Below are 23,509 nucleotides of genomic sequence, written 5' to 3'. Positions count from 1 at the left end.
CATCTTTGCATCAGGCAGAGAGCGACCCTGCATGGCCTGGCGGCCCGGGGCTTCCCTTGAGGGACGACCCGCACTAGTGACGTAGCACAGCCTTCCCTCAGCAGAGGTCCTGGAAGATCACAGCTGAGAAGGGGGGCCCGCTCAGAAAACCCAGGGACACTACGTCAATGCTGGTGATTTGTGGGTCAGCGACAGAGAGGGTCTGGGGCAGAACTGAAATGAAGGCTTAGACTCTTGCAACAGCCTTGAATCTCCAGGAACACCTGGGAGGTTTGAATATTAAAGCTGCCCTGCGTCCCTGACCACCCAGACACACATACCATGTTCAGGGCGGACGGCTCCAACAACAAACCCAAACTGAGTTCACCAACTGAACCCCACAAAACTCATTTCCCCAAACACCACAGAGACAGAGTTGTGGAGAACTGACTTGAGGGGTATAGGTGACTCGCAGACGCCATCTGCTGGTTAGCTGGAGAAAGCGTACGTCACCAACTTGTATTTCTGAAAAATTAGATTGGTATTTTTTTTTTTTTTTTTTTTACAACTTGAAAGAACCCTATCAAGCAAAGCAAATGCCAAGAGGCCAAAAACAACAGAAAATCTTAATGCATATGATAAAACCAGACGATATGGAGAACCCGATCCCAAACACCCAAATCAAAATATCAGAAGAGACACAGTACTTGGAACAATTAAACAAACAATCACAATCGAGGAATGAAAACATGGCACAGGATATAAGACATGAAGAAGACCATGGAACGGGATAAAAGGAACATAAAGAAGACCCTAGAAGAGCATAAAGAAGAAATTGCAAGAATAAATAAAAAAATAGAAGATCTTACAGAAATAAAAGAAATTGTTGGCCAAATTAAAAAGACTCTGGATACTCATAATACAAGATTAGAGGAAGCTGAACAATGATTCAGTTTCCTAGAGGTCCACAGAACAGAAAATGAAAGAACAAAAGAAAGAATGGAGAAAAAAATCGAAAAAATCTAAAAGGATCTCAGGGATACGACAGATAAAATAAAACATCCAAATTTAAGACTCATTGGTGTCCTAGAAGGGGAAGAGAAGGGTAAAGGTCTAGAAAGAGTATTCAAAGAAATTGTTGGGGAAAACTTCCCAAACCTTCTACACAATATAAATACACAAAGCATAAATGCCCAGCGAACTCCAAATAGAGTAAATCCAAATAAACCCACTCCAAGACATATTCTATTAGACTCTCAAATACTGAAGAGAAGGAGCAAGTTCTGAAAGCAGCAAGAGAAAAGCAATTCACTGCATACAAAGGAAACAACATAAGTCTAAGTTATGACTACTCAGCGGCCACCATGGAGGTGAGAAGGCAGTAGCATGACATATTTAAAACTCAGAAAGAAACATTTCCAACCAAGAATACTTTATCCAGCAAAACTCTCCTTCAAATTTGAGGGAGAGCTTAAATTTTTCACAGGCAAACAAATGCTGAGAGAGTTTGCTAATAAAAGACCTGCCCTACTTCAGACACTAAAGGAGCCCTACCAACAGAGAGACAAAGAAAGGAGAAAGAGATATAGAGAATTTTAACAGACATATATAGAACCTTACATTGCCAATCAACAGGACACTCATTTTTCTCTAGTGATCACGGATTTTTCTCCAGAATGGTCCATATGCTGGGACATAAAACAAGCCTCAAGAAATTAAAAAAAAAAAAAAAAAAAACACTGAACATATACAAAGCAAAATCTCTGACCACAATGGAATACAAATAGAAGTCAATAATTTTTGAATTGTAACTCCACTATTTACTTCCTACATGATATAAAATACACAGACTCTAATGACAAATCAGTGGTTTTGAACTCAATGTAAAATATGTAATTTTTGACAAGAACTATACAAAGGTGGGGGAAAGGAGGAGTATAGGTACATAGTTCATGTGTCCTATTGAAATTAAGTTGGTTTCAAAGAAAAACAAGATTGTTATGGATTTAAGAGTTTAATTTTAAGCCCCACAGTAAACACAAAGAAATTATCAGAGAATATGACCATAGAGATGAAAAGTAGAGTATGGGTTAAGAGAAATGGGGGAAGGGGCAATGAGGAGTTAAGAAATGAGTGTAGGGTTGCTGTTTGCGGTGAAGGGAAATTTCTAATAATGGATGGTGGGAAGGTGATAGCATTACAACATTCTAAATGTGATTAATCCCACTAATGGAATGCTAGGGAGAGGGTGGAATGGGAAGATTTAGGCTGTATATATGTTTCCACAATTGAGGAAAAAAAAAAAACAGACCGTCTAAACAGATGACAATTGAATGCCAAGGATGACCCTGGATGGGATCTGAGGATGGAGGAGAGGAGGCTCAAAGGGACACAGTTGAGACATAAGGAAAAGGAAATACAGAATGTGAGCTTTGTATCATTGTTGAATCTCTTGTACTTCTTAGCTACGCTTATTGGGATTGCATAAAAGAATGTTCTCGTTCATGGGAATTGTGTATGTGAATTATAGTGTTTGTTCAAGGATGTGTGCAGCTAGCTCTCATACGTTCAGAAGACAGAGCAATAGACGATGGATGATAGATAGGGAGGGAGGGAGGGAGGGAGGGAAAGAAATAGCGATGTGACAACATGTTAAAGTTAGTGGATCCAGGGTATCGGGGGAGGGTCAGGGAATACTGGAGTTCTGTGTACGGGGTTTGTATTGTTTTTGCAACTGTTCCTGTAACTTTGAATTTATTTCAAAATAAAATGTAAAAATATATATATATATATATAAAGTGTATATAAATAATGGGGGGAATAAGGGGTATGGGATGTTTTGAGTATTTTCTTATTTTTATTTATTTTGGAGTAATGAATATGTTCTAAAATTGATTGTGGTGATGAATGCACAACTATATGATGAAACTGTGAGCCAATGATTGTATACTTTGTGTGTGAATATATCTCAATTAAATTGCAATTAAAAAAAAAACAATGTAAGGTGTTAACACTAAGAAAAAAAAAAACCTAAATACATAGAGACAGGCCATGTTCATGGATTATAAAAGTCATATAGTTAAGATGTCAATTCTTCTCCCAGTTTTATTAAATAATAAATTTTTGATATATAATTCACATACCATAAAATGCATCCTTTTAAAGTGTACAATTCAACTGGTTTTTATTCACAAAGTTGTGCAACCAACACAACTGTCTAATCCCAGAACATTTTCATCACCCAAAAAAGGAAACCGTGCCCCCTAGCAGTCACTTCTCAGTCTCCTCCTGCCCCAGTCCCTGGCAACCACGAATCTACTTTCTGTCTCTGCAGACTTGCCTGTTATAGACATTTCCTATAAATAAAATTATATAATATGTGACCTTTTGTACCTGGCTTCTTTCATTTTAATGCTTTCAGGGTTCATCCATGTTGTTCCATTTACTAGCATTTCATTCCTTTTTATTGCCAAATGAATATTTCATTGTACGAATGTATTCCAATTGTATAAACTATTTTCTGCTTATCTATTCATCAGCTGATGGACATTTGAGTTCTTTCTCCATTTGACTGTTATGAATAATGCTCTATGATAAGTGGTATACAGCTTTTTGTGAAGACATCTGTGTTCAGTTCTTTTGGGAAAATACCTAGTAATGGAATTGCTGGAGCACATGGTAACTCCATGCCTAAGCTTTTGGGGAACGGCCAGACTGTTTTCCAAAGTGGCTACACCATTTTATAGTCCCATCCAATTCTTTCCTGACTGATCTATAGATTTAACACAATGTCCCATGCAGGATTCTAAAATTTATAGTAAAAGGTAAGGGAATTAGAATATCCCAAGCAATCTGAACAAAAAAATAAGAATAAAGTTGGAGAATTCCAGTTATCTGATATGAAAATTTAAATAAACCACATTAATCATGAAAGCTGATAAAGAATAGACACAGAGACCAATGGAACAGAAGACCAAGTCAAGAAATACGTGCAGAAATATTGTTGACTGATTGTTTAGGAAGGTACAGTGGAGAAACAATGGTCTTTTCAACAAATTGTGCTAGAACTGAATATGCATATACCTAGAAATGATCCTTAACCAGCACTACAAACCATAAACAAAAAGTAACTCAAAATTGGTCATAGGTCCAAAAGAAAATGTTAAACTATAAAACTCCTGTAGGTAAAAGAACTAAGTGATACACTGGACTTCATCAAAATAAAAACTTTTGCTTTGCAAAGAACACCATACAGAGAAAGAGATGAGCACAGACTGGCAGAGAATGTTTGCAGATACATATGTGACAAAGAACTCTCAAACTCAACAATAAGAAAACAACCCAATTTTAAAAATGGGCCAGAGTATGAACAGACACTTCAACCAAGAGGATATATGGATGGCAAACACATGCAAAAGATGCCCAATATCTTAAGTCATTAGGGAAATGCACATTAAAACCACAATGAGATACCACTACACACCTGACAGAATGGCTAAAATTAAAAATACTGGCAATTCCACATGTGAAAATTCATAGTAACCGAAACTCTCACACTCTGCTGGTGGTACGGCCTCTCTGGAATCAGGCTGGCAGTTCGTTTAACAGGTGAGTGTGAACTCACATGTGACCCAGCACTCCCGCTTCTAGGTATTTAGCTAGAGATACGAAAAATTACGTTCATACAAAAACCTCCCCGCAGAAGAAACAGCCCAAATGTCCTTCAGCAGATAAAAGGATAAACAAACTGATACACCAACCCCCTGAGGAACCTCAAATGCCTCACGAGCAGGTTCAAGTGGGCATATGTGATATGACACCACTTGTCCGACGCCCGGGAAAATGCAGACGAGCAGGAGGGAGGACGGGCCAGGGCCTGCCGCAGGGGGCTGGGGCTGGGCATGCTGCCTCGCCACGGGCATTGGCACCGTTCGGAATCCTGTTCATGGAGGCAGCCACATGGGAGGTGTGCAGGTTTGAAAGCTCATACCACTGCTCACCAAAGAAGGGTCAGCTTTACTGCAGGTAAATTAAAGAATAAGTTTCAAAGTGTTGAACAGTTCCAAAAAAAATGAAGGAAAAATTAGATACGCCAGAAAAAAGTCTATCAAACTACACAATCAGGAAAATTTATAAATCATTTAAGTGAAATAAAACTCTAATTTGATCGGAATATCCATCAACCATTATCTGGGGTTCACATACAACACAACGCAGCGAGCGTCTACAAGCACAACAGAAAACTTGCTCCAGTGCTGCTCTGGGCGCGTCTGGGTCCTCGGCCCGGTGCCCAGATCACGCTCCTACTGGAAAGAGGCCCAGTGGATTCGGGTGGCCCCTCTTCCACCACGCCTGGGGTCCTTACAAGGAGAGGAAAGTTGGATGGAGGGGAAGGCCACAAGAGGCTGCGTGGCTCCAGAGCCGCAGATTTCAGGCACCCATGGCCAGAACCCTACGGCCCTCAGGCCCCGCTGACACCCAGAATTGCTGGACCTCTGGCCTCCAAAACTGAGACAATAAAATTTCTGTTGCTATAAGCCATGCAGTGTGCTACTAGGACAGATGTCAGATAACGTATTCTGGACCACATGGCAAGCCCCCAAGCTGGAGAGGACAGCACCCACTGCAGTTAACTGGGAAACAGCCACGCACACGTCCCCGAGGCAGCGAGGGAGCCCCGCGTGGTGCCAAGGACAGCTAATCTAGACCCCCGTGGTCCGGGCCCTGGGGAGGCGCTCAGACGACCCGCTGAGAGACAGACGCGCACACGTACGCTCAGTGCACAGCCCCTCTGCAGATGGTGCTTCAGAGTCCTCTCGAGCTTGGAGACGGCTCTGCACACCTCCACCTTCTCTTGGGTCACTGTGCTGAGTGCTTTGGTAAGGGACTCATTGTCTTTCAGCAAGACGTCCACAAGCTGGATTTGCAGCTCTGCTGCCATCTTTTTCTTGAGAAGAAGAAAACAGAAATAAATGGATAAGCATTATTTTGATAAAAGGCACGCACATTGTTATTTTTCTATCATGGGTTATTTTCAGGGATTGTAATTTTAAACATGTTTATGGCTTCCAGAGTAACTGCCATTAGACACCTGGCGGTGTTTACTTCAGCCTCCACGGCCCCTAAACGCCTTCAGAAGGCAGCTTGTGGGGAGGACAGCCCAAGGTGCTCCCTGTGGTGCCCAGAGGAGCAGCCTGCACCAGGGAGAGCCCCTCAGGGCACACGGGCGGGCGCAGCCCCTCCCCCGGCCAGGAGCCCCTCCTGAGTGCATCAAAGCTAAGCTGTGCACGCAAGTGCAGAGAGGGCTCCTCCCACGGGGACTTGCGACTCGACAGGTCACACAGTGCTCCCTAAACTCTGCCTTTTCAGACCCTTACGGAGACAGAAAGGGCACCGGGACTGGGGGGCCAGAGGAGCTGCCCCAGAGAAGGCCCTCGTGTCTCACCACACGCTCGCAGCTACCACAGGAGGGGCATGGCTCACACAGACCGCCACCCGAAGCAGAAAAGACGGAGGCGAGCACATAAGAGAAGACAAAGAAACTAGACCCCGTCTGGACAGAGGCGGCTACCGCAATGGGAAGGCGGGTGTCACCTCAGGCACAATACGCTCTGACTCAGCCATGGTCCCTCAGTGATGACAGGGCAGCCAGGAACAAAGGGAGGGATGAACTGGGGAGCCACGCGGCCATGAGAACAGATGGGAGAGCCACAGCACCCGGCCATGAGCACCACACTTACCTGAGAAGAAGCAGACGTGGTTAATTCAGATTTTAGTTCCTCTAAGGTTTGCAATAAAGAAGTCACAGCTTTCTCATTTGATGAGGTCCAGTCACTAATTGTTCTGTAAAGGTAAACAGGCATTTAAAAGGTCCAAACGGTTTTCAACTGACTGATAATCCCAAAGCTACACGTGGCGTCTCTGAGGAGAGGAGACCACTTGGCTGCTGGCTGGAGGCCGTGAGGCTGGGAGCCGTTTTGTGGACACAGCAGAGCTGCTGGGCCTTGGCAAGAGCTGCACTGGGTGCCGAGGGACCCGCAGGCCATGGGGGGCTAGCAGGAGGCCCCCCTGCACTCGCAACTGCACTTGCTGCCATTTTCCTCTAGAATTTTGTGTCAATTATTAAAACTATTGCCTTAAAGGAAACTTTCCTTAGAAATCATGCTGCTCTGTAAATTCAGCTGTAAAAATGAGAATCGTATTTGCTGATTTTCTGTCTATAGGGAAAAAGGCAACTCTTGACATTAATTTTTCCTGTTCACATAAAACATGGTTTCAGGTCCTTAGGCTGTGAATCTGTGTCCGGCCGAGTGGCATCAGCGACCCAAGAGGGCCTCAGGCGTGAGGGCACCTGCTGGAACCAGGGAGAGGCAGGGGATGGAGCCGGCACCTGGGCCTGGCTGCCCGCGGGCCAGCAACCCACATGGGCATAAAGGGGCCGCGTGAGTGGGAACCAGCCAACAGGAAAACCTGGCCCAAGGTCAAATTAAAACGTAACAAATACAGTTTGTCAATATCCTTCAGGAGAGCCCCGCCCTCTAATTTATCCAACTACATGGGGAGGGAAATAGAGGACACGGATCGGAAATTGAAGAAATGCCCATACTTAGCCAAAACTTCAGAACTGCCCTTCCTTTGAAAAGCACACATGCATCGCTCCTCAGCCTTCAGCTAAGGTCAAGCACACGAGGCTCCTACCCAAGGTCGTGCCAACTGGTTCTAATTTATGCTCGTACCTGTCCATGGTTTGGTTAATAAAGTTGGTCAAAAACCCAGCAGCACAGAGCAGCTGCTGCCTTATCTTCTCCAGCTCCTCCTGCTGTTCTCGGAGATGCTCAGGTTCTGGTGGAAAGCACAGCTCTGTGTGGGCAGCGCTGTGGAGAGCATCCGTGCGAACGCCCTCCGTGCCCCGAGCTGCTTCTCTTGCCTCCAGTTCCCTCACAGTCTGCTGAAGCTGCTTGATTTTATGCTCATCGCGCTGACGCTGTAACTCCAACTCTCGCTGTGATCAATGGCAAACACAACACGAGAAAGACCCATCAGGTACATGCTCCCAATCCAAGCGGCCACACAAAAGGCTGAGCCGCAGCAGTGCCCAGGGCTTCATGGCGGGGTGGGCAGACGTGCTCTTGGCACAACACGAGTCCCAGGGCCTTTTAACTCACAGTGCACTCATCAGCCTGCCGAGATCTGGTGCCAAATGCATTTATTTTTATTTTTGAGAAAAATGCAGCTTTGCCAGTTCCAAGGTAAACACTCAGGGTAAAATGAGAGCGGCCTCAGGTGCTAAACTTCCACAGGACCTGGCACTGGGTCCTCCTCACCCCACAACACACCAGGCTGACACGTGCAGGGACAGTACGCAGGCACACGCCAACGCACCACAACATGCGTGAACACGCCTGCACACACACGCTGCCCTGTGTGGAGCCTGCGTGCAGCCCTGTGGCTGAGGCTGAGTTCCTGGAGCCCCTTCAGCCTTGGAGCCTGAACAAGTGGAGACTAACGAGCCCCCAGTGTATCTTTATCGACGTGCTGAGGAGCCCTGAACTGAGTGCCCGGGAAAGGCAGAGGCCGCACGCAGGGGCTCGCTGCCCCTCAAGAGGAAACGGTGCGAGTGGTTAACAGGGGTGAAAAGTGAGGGCGCAGTTCAGAAGCTCCCTGAGAGACCCTTTCTGAGGTGGCGAGGAGCTGCTCGGGGCCGGCCAGTGGCACAGAGGGGCCTCGTCAAGGGACGGAAAGCAGGTGGAAACCAAGCGTGGAGGGGCAAGCAGAGGCCCCTGGGCAGGGGAGCCACTGACAACGCCTCACAAAGTGCTGGGGGTGCTGGAGGGACCCCGGAGCCAGGAGGGGGCTGAGCTGCTCGCGTCCACGTGGGCAGCCAGCCCAGCTCACGCAGCCCACAGCGCTTTCCTGAACCTCCTCTTACTGCACTGAGGCAGAAGGGCTGTCACCTCGCCCCTCTTCCAGACCAGGAAAGCGAAGGCACAGGTGCTGTCACTTGCTGTGGAATGGCGGCTGTGGGAGGGCGCGGCCACGAGGGCCTCGGCAGGATCCCGGGACCAGACTCTAGGCACCAGAGAGGACAAAAACAACACCTGAGAGGCACACCGCCAGGCGCCATGAGAAGAAAAGTGGCTACCGCAGCCAGGAAAGATTTTTACTTTTACTTTTTAAGCAATCATGTTACCACTCAGTTTAACAAAAAGTGAGAATTAACTAAAAGGGTTTGGCTGAAAACCTCAGCCAATTTTGGGAAATTCTCAAAGGGGAAAGACCCCTTGAGACGCATGTGAAAGCTGTGACCCCTCTTCCCAGGGGAAAGAAGGCCCCACTGCCCACCCACCCCCAGACCCAGACACACATGCTCCAGATCGTGAGTGCAGCCCGGGGCCCCTGACCGAGGCCCACCCAGGTGGTTCGGGACCACCCTCAGCCACACTCTGCCACTGTCCTTCCCTCCAAAACACACCCCCACTGTCCAAGAGTCCTGGAGAGAGACTACCAGAAACGTTCTGAAAATATCATATCTGTTCAAAAAAGTATTAACTGTTACCGATCCAAGCTACGACAGATGCCCCTTGAAAACCTTGCACTCGGTGACAGGAGCCACACAGTGGTGTCATCTCCCGGGGGTGCCAGCCCTGGCGCATCGCTGACACGGAGCAGGTGGGGCTGCCGGGACTGCAGAGGACACTGCGCAGGGACTGCTAAGGGGGACAGGGTTTCTTTCTGGGGTGATGAAAATGTTCTCAAGTTGATTGTAGTTTTGGTTGCACAACTCTCTGAATATGCTAAAAAGCACTGTGTGCCAGTTTGGATGTATTATGTCCCCCAAAATACCATTATCTTTGATGCCATATTGTGGGGGCAGACATATTAGTGTTGATTAGTTTGGACTCCTTTGATTCAGTGTTTCCATGGAAATGTGACTCAATCAACTGTGAACGAAAAATACGACTGGATAATTTCCATGGAGGTGTTGCCCCACCCATTCAGAGTGGGTGTTAATTGGATCACTGGAGTCGTATGAAGGAGCTCACAGACAAGGACCTCAGAGCAACTGAGAGTGACATTTTGAAGAGCAACTGCAGCTAAGAGAGGACAGAACACCCCAGGAGCAACATTTTGGAGAACGCCATTTGGAAACGCAACCTGGGAGCAAGCAGACGCCAGCCACGTGCCTTCCCAGCTAACAGAGGTTTTCCGGATGCCAATGGCCTTTCTCCAGTGAAGGTGCCGTATGGTTGACGCCTTAGCTTTAACCCTTTGTTGGCCTTACAACTGTAAGTTTGTAACCAAATAAACCCCCTTTATAAAAGCCAATCCACTTCTGGTATTTTGCATTCTGGCAGCATTAGCAAACCAGAACACACTGTATTGTACAATTTAAATGAGCGAACTCCATGGTATATGAATTATATCACAACAAAGCTGCAATATGAACTTACAAACTAACAAACTTACAAGCTAACTTTATAGCATTTTGGAATCTAATTTGTCCTTGTAAAATTTTAAAACCAGGAGTTTTGTGATTAGAAACAGATGTTTATTTCTTAACCACTGAAAAGACAAGGATGTTTATTTTACCTGTGTTTTTAAGAACTTCCTTTACTTTACAAAATAAAAAGAACAGAAATAGTGAAGTTATTTTTTTTAATTTTAAAAATGTATTAAAGAGGATAAAACAAATGTCAATAGATAAGAAGAAGCAAAATATTATTTTCTCAGAAACAAAGGATTTTGGTAGACATAAAATCTAACTAAAAATTAAGGGTCATCCAAAAATTACAAGGGAGGGACACTTCCTAGCTCATCCTCTGGGGCCAATATTATCCCGATACCAAAACCAGACAAAGATACTCCACGGAAAAAAAAGAAAGCAATTAAGTCATACCAAACTGGACCAGCAACCTTTAAAAAGAATTAAAGGGACCCCCCAGAACGCGGGGCTCCCCTGACAACAGCCCAGTCGCGGTGCCACAGCACATTGACAGTGTAACGGAAACCGCCACATAAGCGCCACAGACACACAAAGAGCATCCGGCCAAACCCAGCGCCCTCTCATGACCACAGGAAAGCTGAACAAACTAGAAATTGAAGGGAACTTCCTCCACCTGATGAAGGACATCAATAAAAACCCACAGCGAACATCATACTTAAGACCTAAGACCTGCCTAAGACCAAGAACGAAACAAGGACGTTTGCTGCCCTACTGCTAGAAGTTCTATCCAGAGCAATTAGGACAAAACAAAAAATAAAAGGCATCCCATCAGAAAGGAAAGACGTAAGACTTTCTCTACTTACAGACGACAAAGCCTTGGATATACAAAATCCTAAAGCTATTCTAATAAATTATTAGATCTATAAAGAAGTTCAGAAAGGATATAGGATGAAGATCAATATAAAAAAACAATTTTATTTCTATAGCAATGAAAAATCTGAAAATGATACTTACAAAAAGTTCCATTTATAATAGCATCAAAAATACAAATAGGAATAAATTAAACAAATGCAAAATTTATTCTTTGAAAACTAAAATATATTGTTGAAAGAAACTAAAGATTAAGTAAATGGACAGACATCCCATATTTGTGTCAGAATTTAACATTTTTAAGATTGTGCAATTTAAGATTCAAGCCAATCCCTATCAGAATCCCAGCTAGCGGATGACTGTGGGAAGTGGGCAGAGCAGGAAGCTGCGGGAATCAATCCGTCCAACAAAACAATTACCAAACTGGCAGGAACTGTCTGCGTCAACTACTTGGAACAATGAAATCTAACAGAACAACAGGAAAGAGTGGGACAAAGAGGCCGATAAACTGCAGTAAACGTCGGGGAGTTTCACCCTCCTGCAGCCCGGGCTCCTGGTGCGGCTGGTGCCAGGGTGGGTGACAGGAACCGGGTCTCCGAGGTCTGGGAGGTGGGCTGACCGCTGACTACTGCTTTGGATCGGCCACTTCAGATCCCTGGGGCAGCTCAGAGGGCGGCCACTGCTCCAGCCCCTCAGGCAAAAGCAGCAGAGAAGGCTCAAAGAGGCAGGACCTATTTTATTCTTTTCTCTTTTTTCTTTCCATTCCCCAACGGAAGCAAAAAAAAAAAAAAAAAAAAAAAAGTATGGAATAGTTAATTAATAGTAAATTAATGGCCCTGGTCCTCAACAAGAACAATAACAACAAAAAGCAAAACATTTCAAAACAAGAATTTGCCAAAAACCATCCCTGAGGAAGTGTATACACTGGAAATATCAGTCAAAGATTTTGAATCTACTCTTAAATATGTTCAAAGCGCTAACAGAATCCATACAAAGAAGTAAAGTAAATTAATAAAATGCTGTCTGAACTAAATAAACGAAGGAAATTATTTAGGAACCAAACAGAAACTCTGGAGCTGCAATGCCCAGTAATTGAAATGAAAAACATTAGATTCAACAGCAGATATAAACAAGAAAAAGAAAGGATCTGCAAACTTGAAGACAGGACAATTGAAATTATCCAGTGTGAGGAGCAGAAAGAAAATATAGTAAAGATGAGCAGAGCCCGAGGGGCCTGTGGGACCCCATCAAGGACACAGGACACACATCGCTGAGGTGCCGGAATGACAAGCGAGAGACCAGCAGAAAAAGTCCTGGAGGAAAGTATAGCCAGAGACCTTCCGGGAAGCTGGTGGGACAGGAGGGGCCGCGCTCAACACCCGGGGACAGGCGGGAAGGGCCCGGAGCAGCCGTGCTAGGGCTTGGGAGGCCAGGAGGACGGGGCAAGGTCCAGGGCGAGCTGGCAGACAGGCGGAGACACTGCGGCCGCAGGCACACACCCAGACAGGAAATCTAGCATCCCGGTTACCAGGAGACAGCTGAGCACAGACAGTGGGGAGCGGATACTCAGTGTGCCTGGAATCTTTCGGTTGAATTTGAATGTTTGGAAATGGAGAGAGGTGATGGCAGCACATGAGGCTGAGTGTAACTAACAGTGCTGGATTATGCCTGAGGCTGGGGTTCAAAGGGGAAGTCGTGTCATCCCTAGAGGGAAAGCTGGGGGGTAAAACACGGGACTGCGTGACCCAGAGAAGCCTGTGGTGGACAACTGTGGTTAACAGTACCAACAGAAAGTGTCTTTTCATGAGCTGGAACAAAGGTGCAACACCATTACAAGGAGTTAACAGAGTGGTACATGGGGAAAAAATGCACCTCAAGGCAAACTATGGACTCTAGTTAACAGTAGTATTTCAATACTCTTTCACAGTAACAAAGATACCACACCAATGCAAAGCATCAACAATAGGGGGGTATATGGGAACACTGTGTTTTTATATGACTTTTATATAAACCTATAACTTGCATGAACTACTACAAATGTAAATAATAATAATAATAGAGGGATATATGGGGAAAAAAACACAGCTATTGCAAACTATGGATTATAGTTACCAGTAATATTTTAATATTCTTTCACCAACAATAACAAATGTACCACACCAATGCTAAGGGTCAATAACAGGAAAGGATAAGGGGTATGGGATTTTTTTTTTTAAGTAATGAAAATGCTCTAAAATTGATTGTGGTAATGAGGGGACAACTATGTAATGATATTTTGAAACACTGATTGTATAGTTTGGATGAAGTGTATGGAGTGTGAATATATCTCAATAAACAAAATTTTAAAAAATAATTGCTGAAAACTTCCCAAATCAATGGAATACATAAATATACACATCCAGGAAGCTCAAGAAACTCCAAACAGGACAGACTGTAAGAGTCTCCACCAAGACACATGGCAGCAAAACTGTCAAGGTCCAAAGACACAGCGAGGAGTTTGAAAGCAGCAAGAGAGAAGCCCTTCTCACACACGAGGATCCCCAACAAGATTAACAGTGGATTTCTCATCAGAAACCACGGAGGCCAGAAGACAGTAGGGTGCCATGTTTAAAGCCCTCAGAGAAAAACACTGTCAACTAAGAATTCTGTATCTGGCAAAATTACCTTTCAAAAATGAAGGAGAAATTACGAATTTACAGATAAAACCTGAACGAGTTCATTCCCAGAAGACCTGCCCTACAAGAAGCTAAAGAAAGGCCTTCAGGCTGAAACAAAAGGACTCGAGTCTAAGCCACAGGAAGAAATAAGAAGCAGTGGTAAAGACAAGTACACAGGTGACTATAAAATCCCGTATTATTTTACTTCTGGTTTGTAACCTCCCCCCAGTATGACTTAGGCAAATGTGTGAAATAGTATTTTAAATCCATGTTAATGGATATTCAATATGTAAAGACAAAATCTGAGACAATAACAGCATAAAGGGGGAGGGAAGGAGCTATATAGGAGTAGAGTTTGTACCTGGCTGAAACTAGATTGGTGCTACTTGAATTAGGTTGTTAGGAAACTGTTCACCGTAATTACAAAAATAACCAGGAAGAAAGTAACTTAAAAATACAGAGAAAGGAACAAGGGAATCCAAATGGTACGATACAAAAAAGCAACTAAATGTCAAAATAAGGCAATAATGGAGTAATTGCAAAGGATTTTTAGATTTTTATACCAAAAGTATAAGCAATAAAAGAAAAAAAATACATAAAATGGACTTCATCAAAGTTATGCTTTTGTGTGTCAAAGGAAATTATCAAGAAAGTGAAAAGGGATGAAGGGAGAAAATATGTGGAAGCCATGTTTCTGATAAGGGTTTAATATTCAGAATATATAAAGAAATCCTATGACTCAGTAACAAAAAGACAAACAGCCCAGTTTAAAACAAGGAGTCAAGGATTTGAACAGACATTTCTCCAAAGAATTTGAAAAGATGCTCAATATCATTAGCCATTAAAGAAAGAGAAATTAAAACTATGAGATAACACTTCCCACCCACCAGGATGGCTGTTACTATAAAACTGAAAGTAAGTGTTGGTGAGGACGTGGAGAAACGGGAGCCCCTGGACACCACTGAGGCTGCTGTGGGATCACAGGAAGCTAAACGTGGAATGACCACACGACTCAGCACGTGGGACCCTATGCATAGCCCCCAAGAGCTAAAGCAGGGACTTGGACGGGCACCTGCACACTGACGTCCACAGCAGCAGCCTGCACAATGGCCAAAAGACGAAGGAACCCAAGTGTCCACCAAAGGACAAACGGACAATCAAATGCGGTCCAGCCGTAAAAAGAAGTGAAGTTCTGCTACATGCAACATGGATGAACCTTGAAGACATCACGTCAAGTCAAACAGGCCAGACCCAAAAGGACAGATATTGAATGATTTCTCTTATATGGAATACTCAGAATAGGCAAATTCATCGTGGTTACCAGGAGTGCGGGGAGGGGGGGGGTGGCAAGTATTGTAAATGAGGATGAGTTTCAGTCTGGGATGATGAAAACAGTCCGAAAATAGAGAGTTATGAAAGTTACACATATTCTCAACGCACTTAATTTCAAAGAATTCTCCACTCAAATGGTTAAAATAATTATATTATGCATATATTGTTATGTTATACACAATTAAAAATAAATAACTTTTAAAAACCCCACTGGCTTCTTTTAGAAGCTAACAAGCAGATCCTAGAATTCTTATGAAAACTCAGGGGACTCTGAACAGCCAAAACAACCTTGGAAAAGAACAAATTTGGAGTACTCACCCTTCCTGACACCAAAACTTACCACAAACCTATGTAATCAAGACAGTGTGTGCCTAGCATACAGGCAGACACACAGACAGACCGACCGACCATGGAATGGGCCCTAGTGCCCGGGAACGAGCCCTCGCTTTGACAGCCCTACCCTGCAACTGCATAGAGCCCTGGCACTGAGGGTCGCACGGCGAGGAGGCTGTGTCCTCCGACGCGGGGTTCTCACCAGTCTCTCCCTGTCTTGCTGCCACCGGGTCCGCTTCTCGGCGTCTGCACGGCTCCGCCTCAGTGCCACGTTCCTCGGCTCCTTGGGTCCTTCTTGCTCTCTCAGTCTTGACCATATCTGCTCTAATTCTGCCTGTGCTCGAGCTGGTCGCTCCCTCTCTTTCTCCAAACAATCTCTCAGCTCTTGTTTTTGGGTCTGCAGGGCCTCCACTCTCAACTTCAGTTTGGCACTTACCTCCTTCTCTTTTCTGATTTCCTCACAGCGCATTTGGACCTCTGCCTCCAGCTGCTGCTTCGAGCGCAGAGCTTGTTGCTGGACTTTTTCAAGCATTGCCTGCAGTTCCACGACACGGGCCTTCTCTTCCTTCAGCCTGCGCAGTGCAGAGTGATGCCGCTGCGTTCCCTGGTGAGCACACAGCTCCGGCACTTTGCGGCTCAGCTGCTCTGTCAGGAGGCGCTCGTGCTGCAGGGCCTCGGCCAGCTCCAGGGAGTGGCTCTTCTCAGCCTCCAGGCTCTTCTGCAGCTCCGAGAGCTTGCCCCGCTCCTGCGCCAACAAGGCCTCGCAGCGTGAGTACTCGATCTGCAGCTCTTTCTGAAGATTCTCCTTCACTGTCTGCTCATGTTTTAATGCAACACACAATTGATTCCTGTGGGCATATTGCTTCTCCAAAGATAGTCTTAACTCCTATATCAGGGAAAAAAAGCAAACAGGAAAAGTTAAATGAAGAAGAAAAATATCTAAATAGGATTCCTGCCAAAATTTCCGTTTATCTCCTTCAACTCAGCAATTGTGCTTCTTGACATTTACCCATGAATCAAAAAAAGTAGGTACAAGAATTTTTTTAGTTTACCATTCTCACTGTATGGTGAGTACTTTTGTGAAAGCAGCACTGACTAAATGCACACAAGTGTCCTGGACTTAGAGGTGCCCCTTCTCCCCAGGACACACAGACACACACAACCTGCTTGTTAGGAACCAAGACGCATTGGTGTTGGACAGACAGCCTCACCATAATCGACAGAACTTTACACTACGATTGCACCATAACCACAGATCCAAACAGAGCATCAATTCAACAATGTGCTCTGTATCACTGAAAAATGCTCTCGCCTCACTTGTCTAGATTGTGTGTCGAGAGTTCTAAGGCTACAGTGAGAGCGCATGCTCTGGGGTACCCAGCTTGGAGGATGCTGTCCGCTTCCAGAACCAGAGAAAAGATGGCAAGGATGCACGTGGAGCTGCACATGGGAGCTGCACGTGGGACCTGCACAAGGAGAGGCAATCAGCCGCTGCAGCTGTCTACCTCACAACCCTGCAGCACCTGACATCTCCCCTTACAAGATATTATTTTACTCGAAAATGCAGCCCTGCCTTGCTGTCTCAAACACCTGCCACTGGGCAGATCCCACTAGGGCGAGAGAAAGGCGGGAGAGAGGAGAGCTGTGTCCCAGCTCCGGCTGCCTGAGGCTGGGATGCAACTGTACAGCTGCCCTGCAACTCAGGGTCAGCATCCTCACCAGTGGCCAGCAGTGGCCAGGTCCCTCGGGCCTGCCCGTACCTCCAGGGTCTTGGTGCTCTGGCCCTCCCTCTGCTGGTGCTGCAGCTGCTCCTCCTCCAGCCGGCTCTGCAGGGCCCGCTCCTTCCCACGCTCGCTCTCCAGCTCCTGCAGTGCGGCTCTCAGGTCCTTCTCCTGATTGTCCAACAGGGACCTGGGAGGGAGGCCGCCAGATGGCGGCGTGTGCCATGTCACAGAGGGCTCTGTGTGGTGCACGCAGACCCCATCCAGGGCCACACAGGGGCTCCCAGCCCAGTGGCCTGGAGAGTCTGCAAGCATCGGTGGCAGGGGCAGGGGGACAGAGGAGAGGACACAATGAGATCCCAGCGGGGGGCAGGGGGGCAAATGGCTGCCCCATGCAGGAAGACAGCAAGCCCACTCCAGGCTCCAAGACCACAGGGAACACACTGCTTTGGCCCTGGGGGCTCTCGATGACACAAAGGCCACTGAGGGGCAGGGGCACATGGAGTCCCCTGGGAAAGCTGGGGGGGTGGGGCTACAGTGATGACCAAGCTGCCTGCCCAGTCTAGCCTGTGGCTGGTTTTGGCCGTTCCTAAGAGAGCTGACTGTCCCCACTGAGCTCACCGCCTCTCCTCCCAGATAGGGACCTCATCTAGGGGACCAGGAGACATCCTGGCTCCCTGACCACCCCAGCATGTCCTACTGACCCCACTACCCTGCTTCTGCTGGGAAAAGCTCAATGGCCCCTCTCCCACCCCTGCTGGGGAGGCCTCCCTGTCAGGCCCATGGCCACAGCACCAAGATGGACCTGTTTTCCAGGCTGGAGCCTCCCCACTGCCTCCTCTTGGGACCCCACGTTCGTGCGCCTCTGTGAAACTCACCAGGAGCTGGAGCCTGCCCCGCCCAGCTCCCCACCCTGTGCTCCCCATCCTGTGAGGACTCCAACACGCACGCTCCTAGACCTGTTCTTTGGATTAACAGACCCATGTGACCATGGGCAAAAGTTCTGATTTTATTATTTTTAAACAAATGGCATCCCAGTGTACGTATTATTTTGCAGCTTGCTTTCTAAATCATCCATCCCTATCCCTGCACGCTTCCTGGTAATCTGAAGGCTGCTCCCCGGTGCGTGTGCACGGTCCCCTCGCTGCACCCCTACTGGCGGCAAACACGACCGCAGCGAGCACGCCGGGCAGCAGCTCGGCAGGGACACACTGGGGGCTGGGTCAGTGGGTCCCAGGCCCAGGCACCCTCACCTCTGACAGACCCTGCTCCCCAGGCTCCACACTCCGCCCTCCTGCAGACACCCCCCCGCAGTCTCTCCGCTCTGGTCGGCATGTACGTCTCACCCCGACCTTCCAGAGCGGTGTTTTCTAAGGGCTGTTATAGCACAGCACACCACAGATGTTCTATTTTGCTTAAATGTCAAGGAAAATGTGGCAAGAACGACACAAATCCCATTTGTCAGTCAATTAAGTATCTGGTGAAAGCCTGAGGGGAGGGTCCGGAAGGGAAAGCACACTTGGTGGCATTTGGACATATGCCTTACCTCAGCTGGAGGGCCTCCTTTTGTACATCATCCAGGGACTTGAACAGCCTCTCATTTTCTTGTTTACACTCGCTGAGCTCCGACCTGAGGTCTTTGACCACATTTTGCTCTACCACAAGAAGCTTTCGAACAGCAGTGGCTTTCTCTTGCTCCTCGTTCAGCGTCTTCTGTAAATCGCTGGCTATACACTTTTCCTGCTCCACCTTATAGGCCAGTAATTCAACTGTGAAAAGGTTAAATGACGTGAGCCATTGAGCAAATAAAGAACAAGCCAGAAGGAGTGTGGGGATGTTTTTGGGGGAGGAATCAATGCAATCATGAGAGATGGGGGTATTTTCCTTCCCCCCCACCCAGCAGCAATCAAACCTCCTGCAGACCCCACCTTCCGAGACTTGCAGATGCCAGGGGGCCCACAGCCGTAGGCAGCGCCGCAGCTAGGGGGCTCTGCTGGGCACATGGGCCTCCCTGGAGAAGGGGTCTGCCTCCTCGGCCACTCCACCCACCACTTATATGTGGAATGTCTTCCCCAGGGAGAGTTCCAGTGGCCCTGGGGGGTTCTACCATCGCTTCAGGAAGAAACAACCCCGATTCCAAACAAATTCCACAGGAGAACAGCAGAGTGGGAGACCTACCCCAAGGCCTGTGCAAGGCAGACGGCTCTGACACCAACGTCAGACAAAGACACCACAAGCAAGACCAGTGCAGGTTCGTCGGGGAGCACAGGGCACAAATTCTCAACCCAAGAGCACATCAACTCCAGAACTAAACAAAAAGGCCCACACACCATGGTGACAGGTATATGCCCAAAACGCAAGGCTGCTTGGTGAGAAAGGTCCAGCCCCACCCACTCCTCAACTGAGAGTAAGAAGAGGGGGAACTTCCCCAGGCAGCTGAAGGCTGTCCACGAGCAGCCCACAGCTGACATCGACTGGACAGCAAGACAAGGGTCCCCGAGAGCTGGCGCAGACAAGGCGTGCTCACACCAGTGTCGCACAGTCCGAGCCAGGCAGAGGCAAGGAGAAAGCAGGGGCCTCCCGGTGGGAAAGGAAAAGTAAAACGCTGTTTGTTCACAGATGACGGGACTGTCTACACAGAAAGCCCCAAAGAATCTAACTTGAATGTGGTAACCCCGACAGCGCTCCAAGGAGCCTCCCAGAAGACAGCCCCGGGGCAGGGCCTCACTCCTCGGCACTCCCTCTGCCGCAGCTCCTGGCTCAGTCTCACCCCCAGTTCTGTAACTGAGAAACAGCAACACACACAGCCCGTGGGGCTCCCGAGCAATTACACTCATTACTCTACTGACAGTATCCCACTTCCTGTTTGCCTCCGGACAGCGGGTTCAGCAGCCAAGTCAGGCCCAGGCCTGATGTGTGGCCCTAGGCCAGCGGCTCACGTGCAGGGGATGGACGGGAGTAGCTTCCGTGGAGAGCCTGGTGTGCACGGCTCTGCCGCCCCGTGCACGGGCTCCGACACACCTTGCCTGCGCAACTGGTGTTCCTGCCGGCTGCCGTGGGCCTCCGCGCTGGTGAGCGCTGTGCAAAGCTGCTGCAGCTTCTCCTGATTCTGCAGGTGTGTCATCCGCAGCTGGGCACGCAGGGCCTGGATCTCGGACAGCAAGCTGCTCCGATCGGACAGGCGGAGGTGCTCCAAGGACTTCTCCTGTAACTCTCCCTGGCGACCGGGCAGAGGGAAACAGCAGGCTCCGTGGCCACGTGCATGGCCCCAGCCAAGGGCCACACTCCCCACATGGAGCCCCAGCGGCCAGCCCCTCCCAGTGGAGTGAGAAGAGGGGAAAGTCGGACCTGGCCCGAAGGAGCAAGAGCCCCCGCTGGGCACCCCCCATGCCCCAGGGTCGACCAGAGTGCAGTGCTGAGGTGCCCAGGCCGTGCCGCCCTTGGCAGACACGTCCCTCCAGTGCTGCCGGCACGAGCCCGACATTGTACACACAGCTTCACCGGCTGAGAGCCCGACCCCTGCGGAGCGGTGTGAGAGCACGGTGTGTGCAAGAGCATGTCTACAGTGCAGCCGCACATCCTCCCACACCATCTCACCCTGACCAGCCGTGGGACCCTGTGCAAACCATTTATAAAAATCAGGGTCCTCATTTATAAGAGACGTGGTGGAGACTGAGGGTTTCTAAAGCACCATTCATGGTCATGATGCTCGAGAACCCTGTGACTAAAGCTCCCGAGGAGCTGAGACTATCTTCTCCACCCTGGAATGCGGCTGTAGGGGACACAACGCCCCGAAGCTCCAGTCCACTTCGCTCAGCCACAGAGACGCAGCCTCTGTCTGGGAGTGAGCTCGGCTTGCTCGGTCAGTCCCTGGCACATGCCAAGGCAAAGGTAAAAACACGTAAGCCAGAGTCTGCGTGGCCCTGTCCCCCGGGCAGGCTCTGCCTTGGCTCACCTGCTCTTGGATGGCCTCCTCCAGCTGCTCCGGCAGTGACCTGTGGCCCCCAGGCTCCAGCCCGTGCAGAGCAGACTGCAGCTCCCCCTTCAGCACAGTCCCTTCTTTCTGGAACACCTTGTGGACGGCCTGCAGGAATTCTCCTCTCCAGTCCAGACACAGGTCAGCAGGTTCCTAAAAGATCAAACCAAGAATGTCCATGCTCTTACAAGTGTATTTTGCAGATTAAAATGGGAATCCTTATGAAAGAAAAGACGACACAAGACCTCAGAGTCATTAAGAGCCACGGAGACAAAGAAGGACATGAGAAAGAAAACAGGAAACAGGACTGAGCAACGTGTTGACAAACTTCTTTTCCTTCTTTTGCATGTAAAGCCAAAAGTTCAGAGAAGCACCAAGGCAGTATGTGGTCCTGGGGCACTGCGAGGATGGGCGAGGATGGGCGAGGAGGGGGCGAGGAAGGGCGAGGAGGGGACCTGCTGCCCAGTGCGGCCCCCAGGGCAGAGGGGGGTCCCACATGCCGCCCGCCCCTCTCGGTGCCTGCCGTGATGCTGAGAAGCCCGGTCGGCCTGGATGCCCCAGTGGACTCCTTCCACTGTCCTTCCCATGTGCAATTGCCAAGCATGTGTGTCCTGGCATGTTCCAGGCACGGCCAGACCCACACTGTCGGGGAAGGACCTGACACTCAGCGGACAGGAAATGTGAGGGCTGGACAGTGGAGCAGCCAGGACAGGGCGGGATTAAGACTCAGACGGAGAAGGGGGGCAGCCAGCCAACCCAGGAGGAGCGCATAGGTGGGGCAGGGGCAGGACAGCCTCCCGGTGGCCGGGAACGTGAAGGGGGCATGCATGGGAGGGGCTAAAGCCTTCTCTCCTCACAGCACCCATTCAGTGAACCAGGAACCTCCAGAGGCCAGAGCAGACAAGCTCTCAGGGACGCAGGAGCGAGAGGGGCCAGATGTGCAGCTGTGTCCCAGGTACAGCTGGTCGGAGGTGCGGGAGGACAGGGTCAGAAGGGGGCAGGCTGTGAGGCCTGAGCTCGGCACCAGAGGCCTGGGGTGGGGGCTGGTGCTCGGGTGGATGTGGCACCTGCAGGGAAGGTATGGCATGTCTGCCCTTTGGGAAAGGTTAACAGGAAGTAAGAGGTGAAAACCAAAAGGTCCCCTCAGCTCGTAAGAAACTGCCCATGAATCACCTGCTGTCAGGTTTGTTGTGGAAGTCGCTGCACCTGTGAGATCGGTGCTGCACTGTGTGTTCGTCAGCATCCATCACCTTATGTCCCCACCCACTCACAGCTCTGCTAGATTTGCCCGCTGTCCCTCTGGGGGCTCCTGCACAGCGGCTCTGGAGACATAGCCCTCACCGTAACCTCCTTAAACCTCTTTGGAAAAGCAGGATGTGAGGCTCCAGTACATCTGCATGTTTCACTGATCTGCCAAAGAGTCACTTCAAGCTGGGCAAGGACCACACTGTATTTTTATAGTAGAGCGTCTCCGTACCTTCTCTCCTTTCTGAGTGGCTGGGGCCAGATGTCCCAGAAGACCTTGCTGATCGCCAGGGACATGTTCCAGTAGGGTGCTTGGCTTGCCGTAGCTCAGAGCGCTGGGGGCGCCACGGAACTCGGACAGGGCCAGGATCTGGTGGCTCTCGTCACACACCATCTTCAGCAAAGCCTGCACAAGAAAAGTACTTCAGAGAGAGGAACGCATGGTGTCTGTGGCCCCGCAGTGCTGAAGCCCTTCGGCCGGCCGCAGTCCCGTCCGTCCTCTAGGGAATGTGCACTGAGGGTCCCCCGGACACATGCCCCTCTGGGCAACGGGGATGCAGCAGCTGAGCAGCAGGCGAGCTACCCTTCGGCACTCGGGGCCTGGCAACTGCTTATATGCATTCAGGTGTGCAAGTGTGCACACACGCACGAGCACACAACCTTTATATGTGCTTCATCTCAGATGGTGGTCTGCAGTGGTGTGCTGTTCTCATCATCAGCTTTTAAAACTTTTCTCCCTCAGAATCTCCAGATTCTGCATGTGACGATCTGAAGACAGCCCCACCGTGACCCTATCCCACCTGCTCGGCTCACGGCACAGCAGGGATCTGTGACGCCAAGCCTGGGCGGGGCACGGAGACCTTCGGCCAGCAGAGAGCAGGAAGCCCAAGGAGCCCGCAGGGAGCACCCACTCACAGAGGCCCGAGGCCGGCCTCCACATCCCCCCACGGAG

The 23,509-nt window shown here is 48.8% G+C and overlaps 1 protein-coding gene across 1 annotated transcript in view; it reads right to left on the bottom strand.

Annotated features, from left to right (window-relative positions):
* PCNT (pericentrin) overlaps positions 1-23,509 on the bottom strand; it is a 179,207-nt gene that overhangs the window by 20,504 nt on the left and 135,194 nt on the right. Inside the window, 9 exon segments of the mRNA XM_037829956.1 lie at positions 5,753-5,926; positions 6,720-6,822; positions 7,716-7,981; positions 15,818-16,501; positions 17,376-17,526; positions 18,883-19,105; positions 20,358-20,553; positions 21,292-21,465; positions 22,790-22,963. Of these exon segments, the coding sequence (XP_037685884.1) occupies positions 5,753-5,926; positions 6,720-6,822; positions 7,716-7,981; positions 15,818-16,501; positions 17,376-17,526; positions 18,883-19,105; positions 20,358-20,553; positions 21,292-21,465; positions 22,790-22,963 (2,145 nt within the window).

This window comes from Choloepus didactylus, chromosome 1 (genome assembly GCF_015220235.1).
Source record: "Choloepus didactylus isolate mChoDid1 chromosome 1, mChoDid1.pri, whole genome shotgun sequence".
NCBI lineage: Eukaryota > Metazoa > Chordata > Mammalia > Pilosa > Megalonychidae > Choloepus > Choloepus didactylus.
Note: the sequence above shows the minus strand (reverse complement) of the source record. Positions and strands in the feature narration are given on the sequence as shown.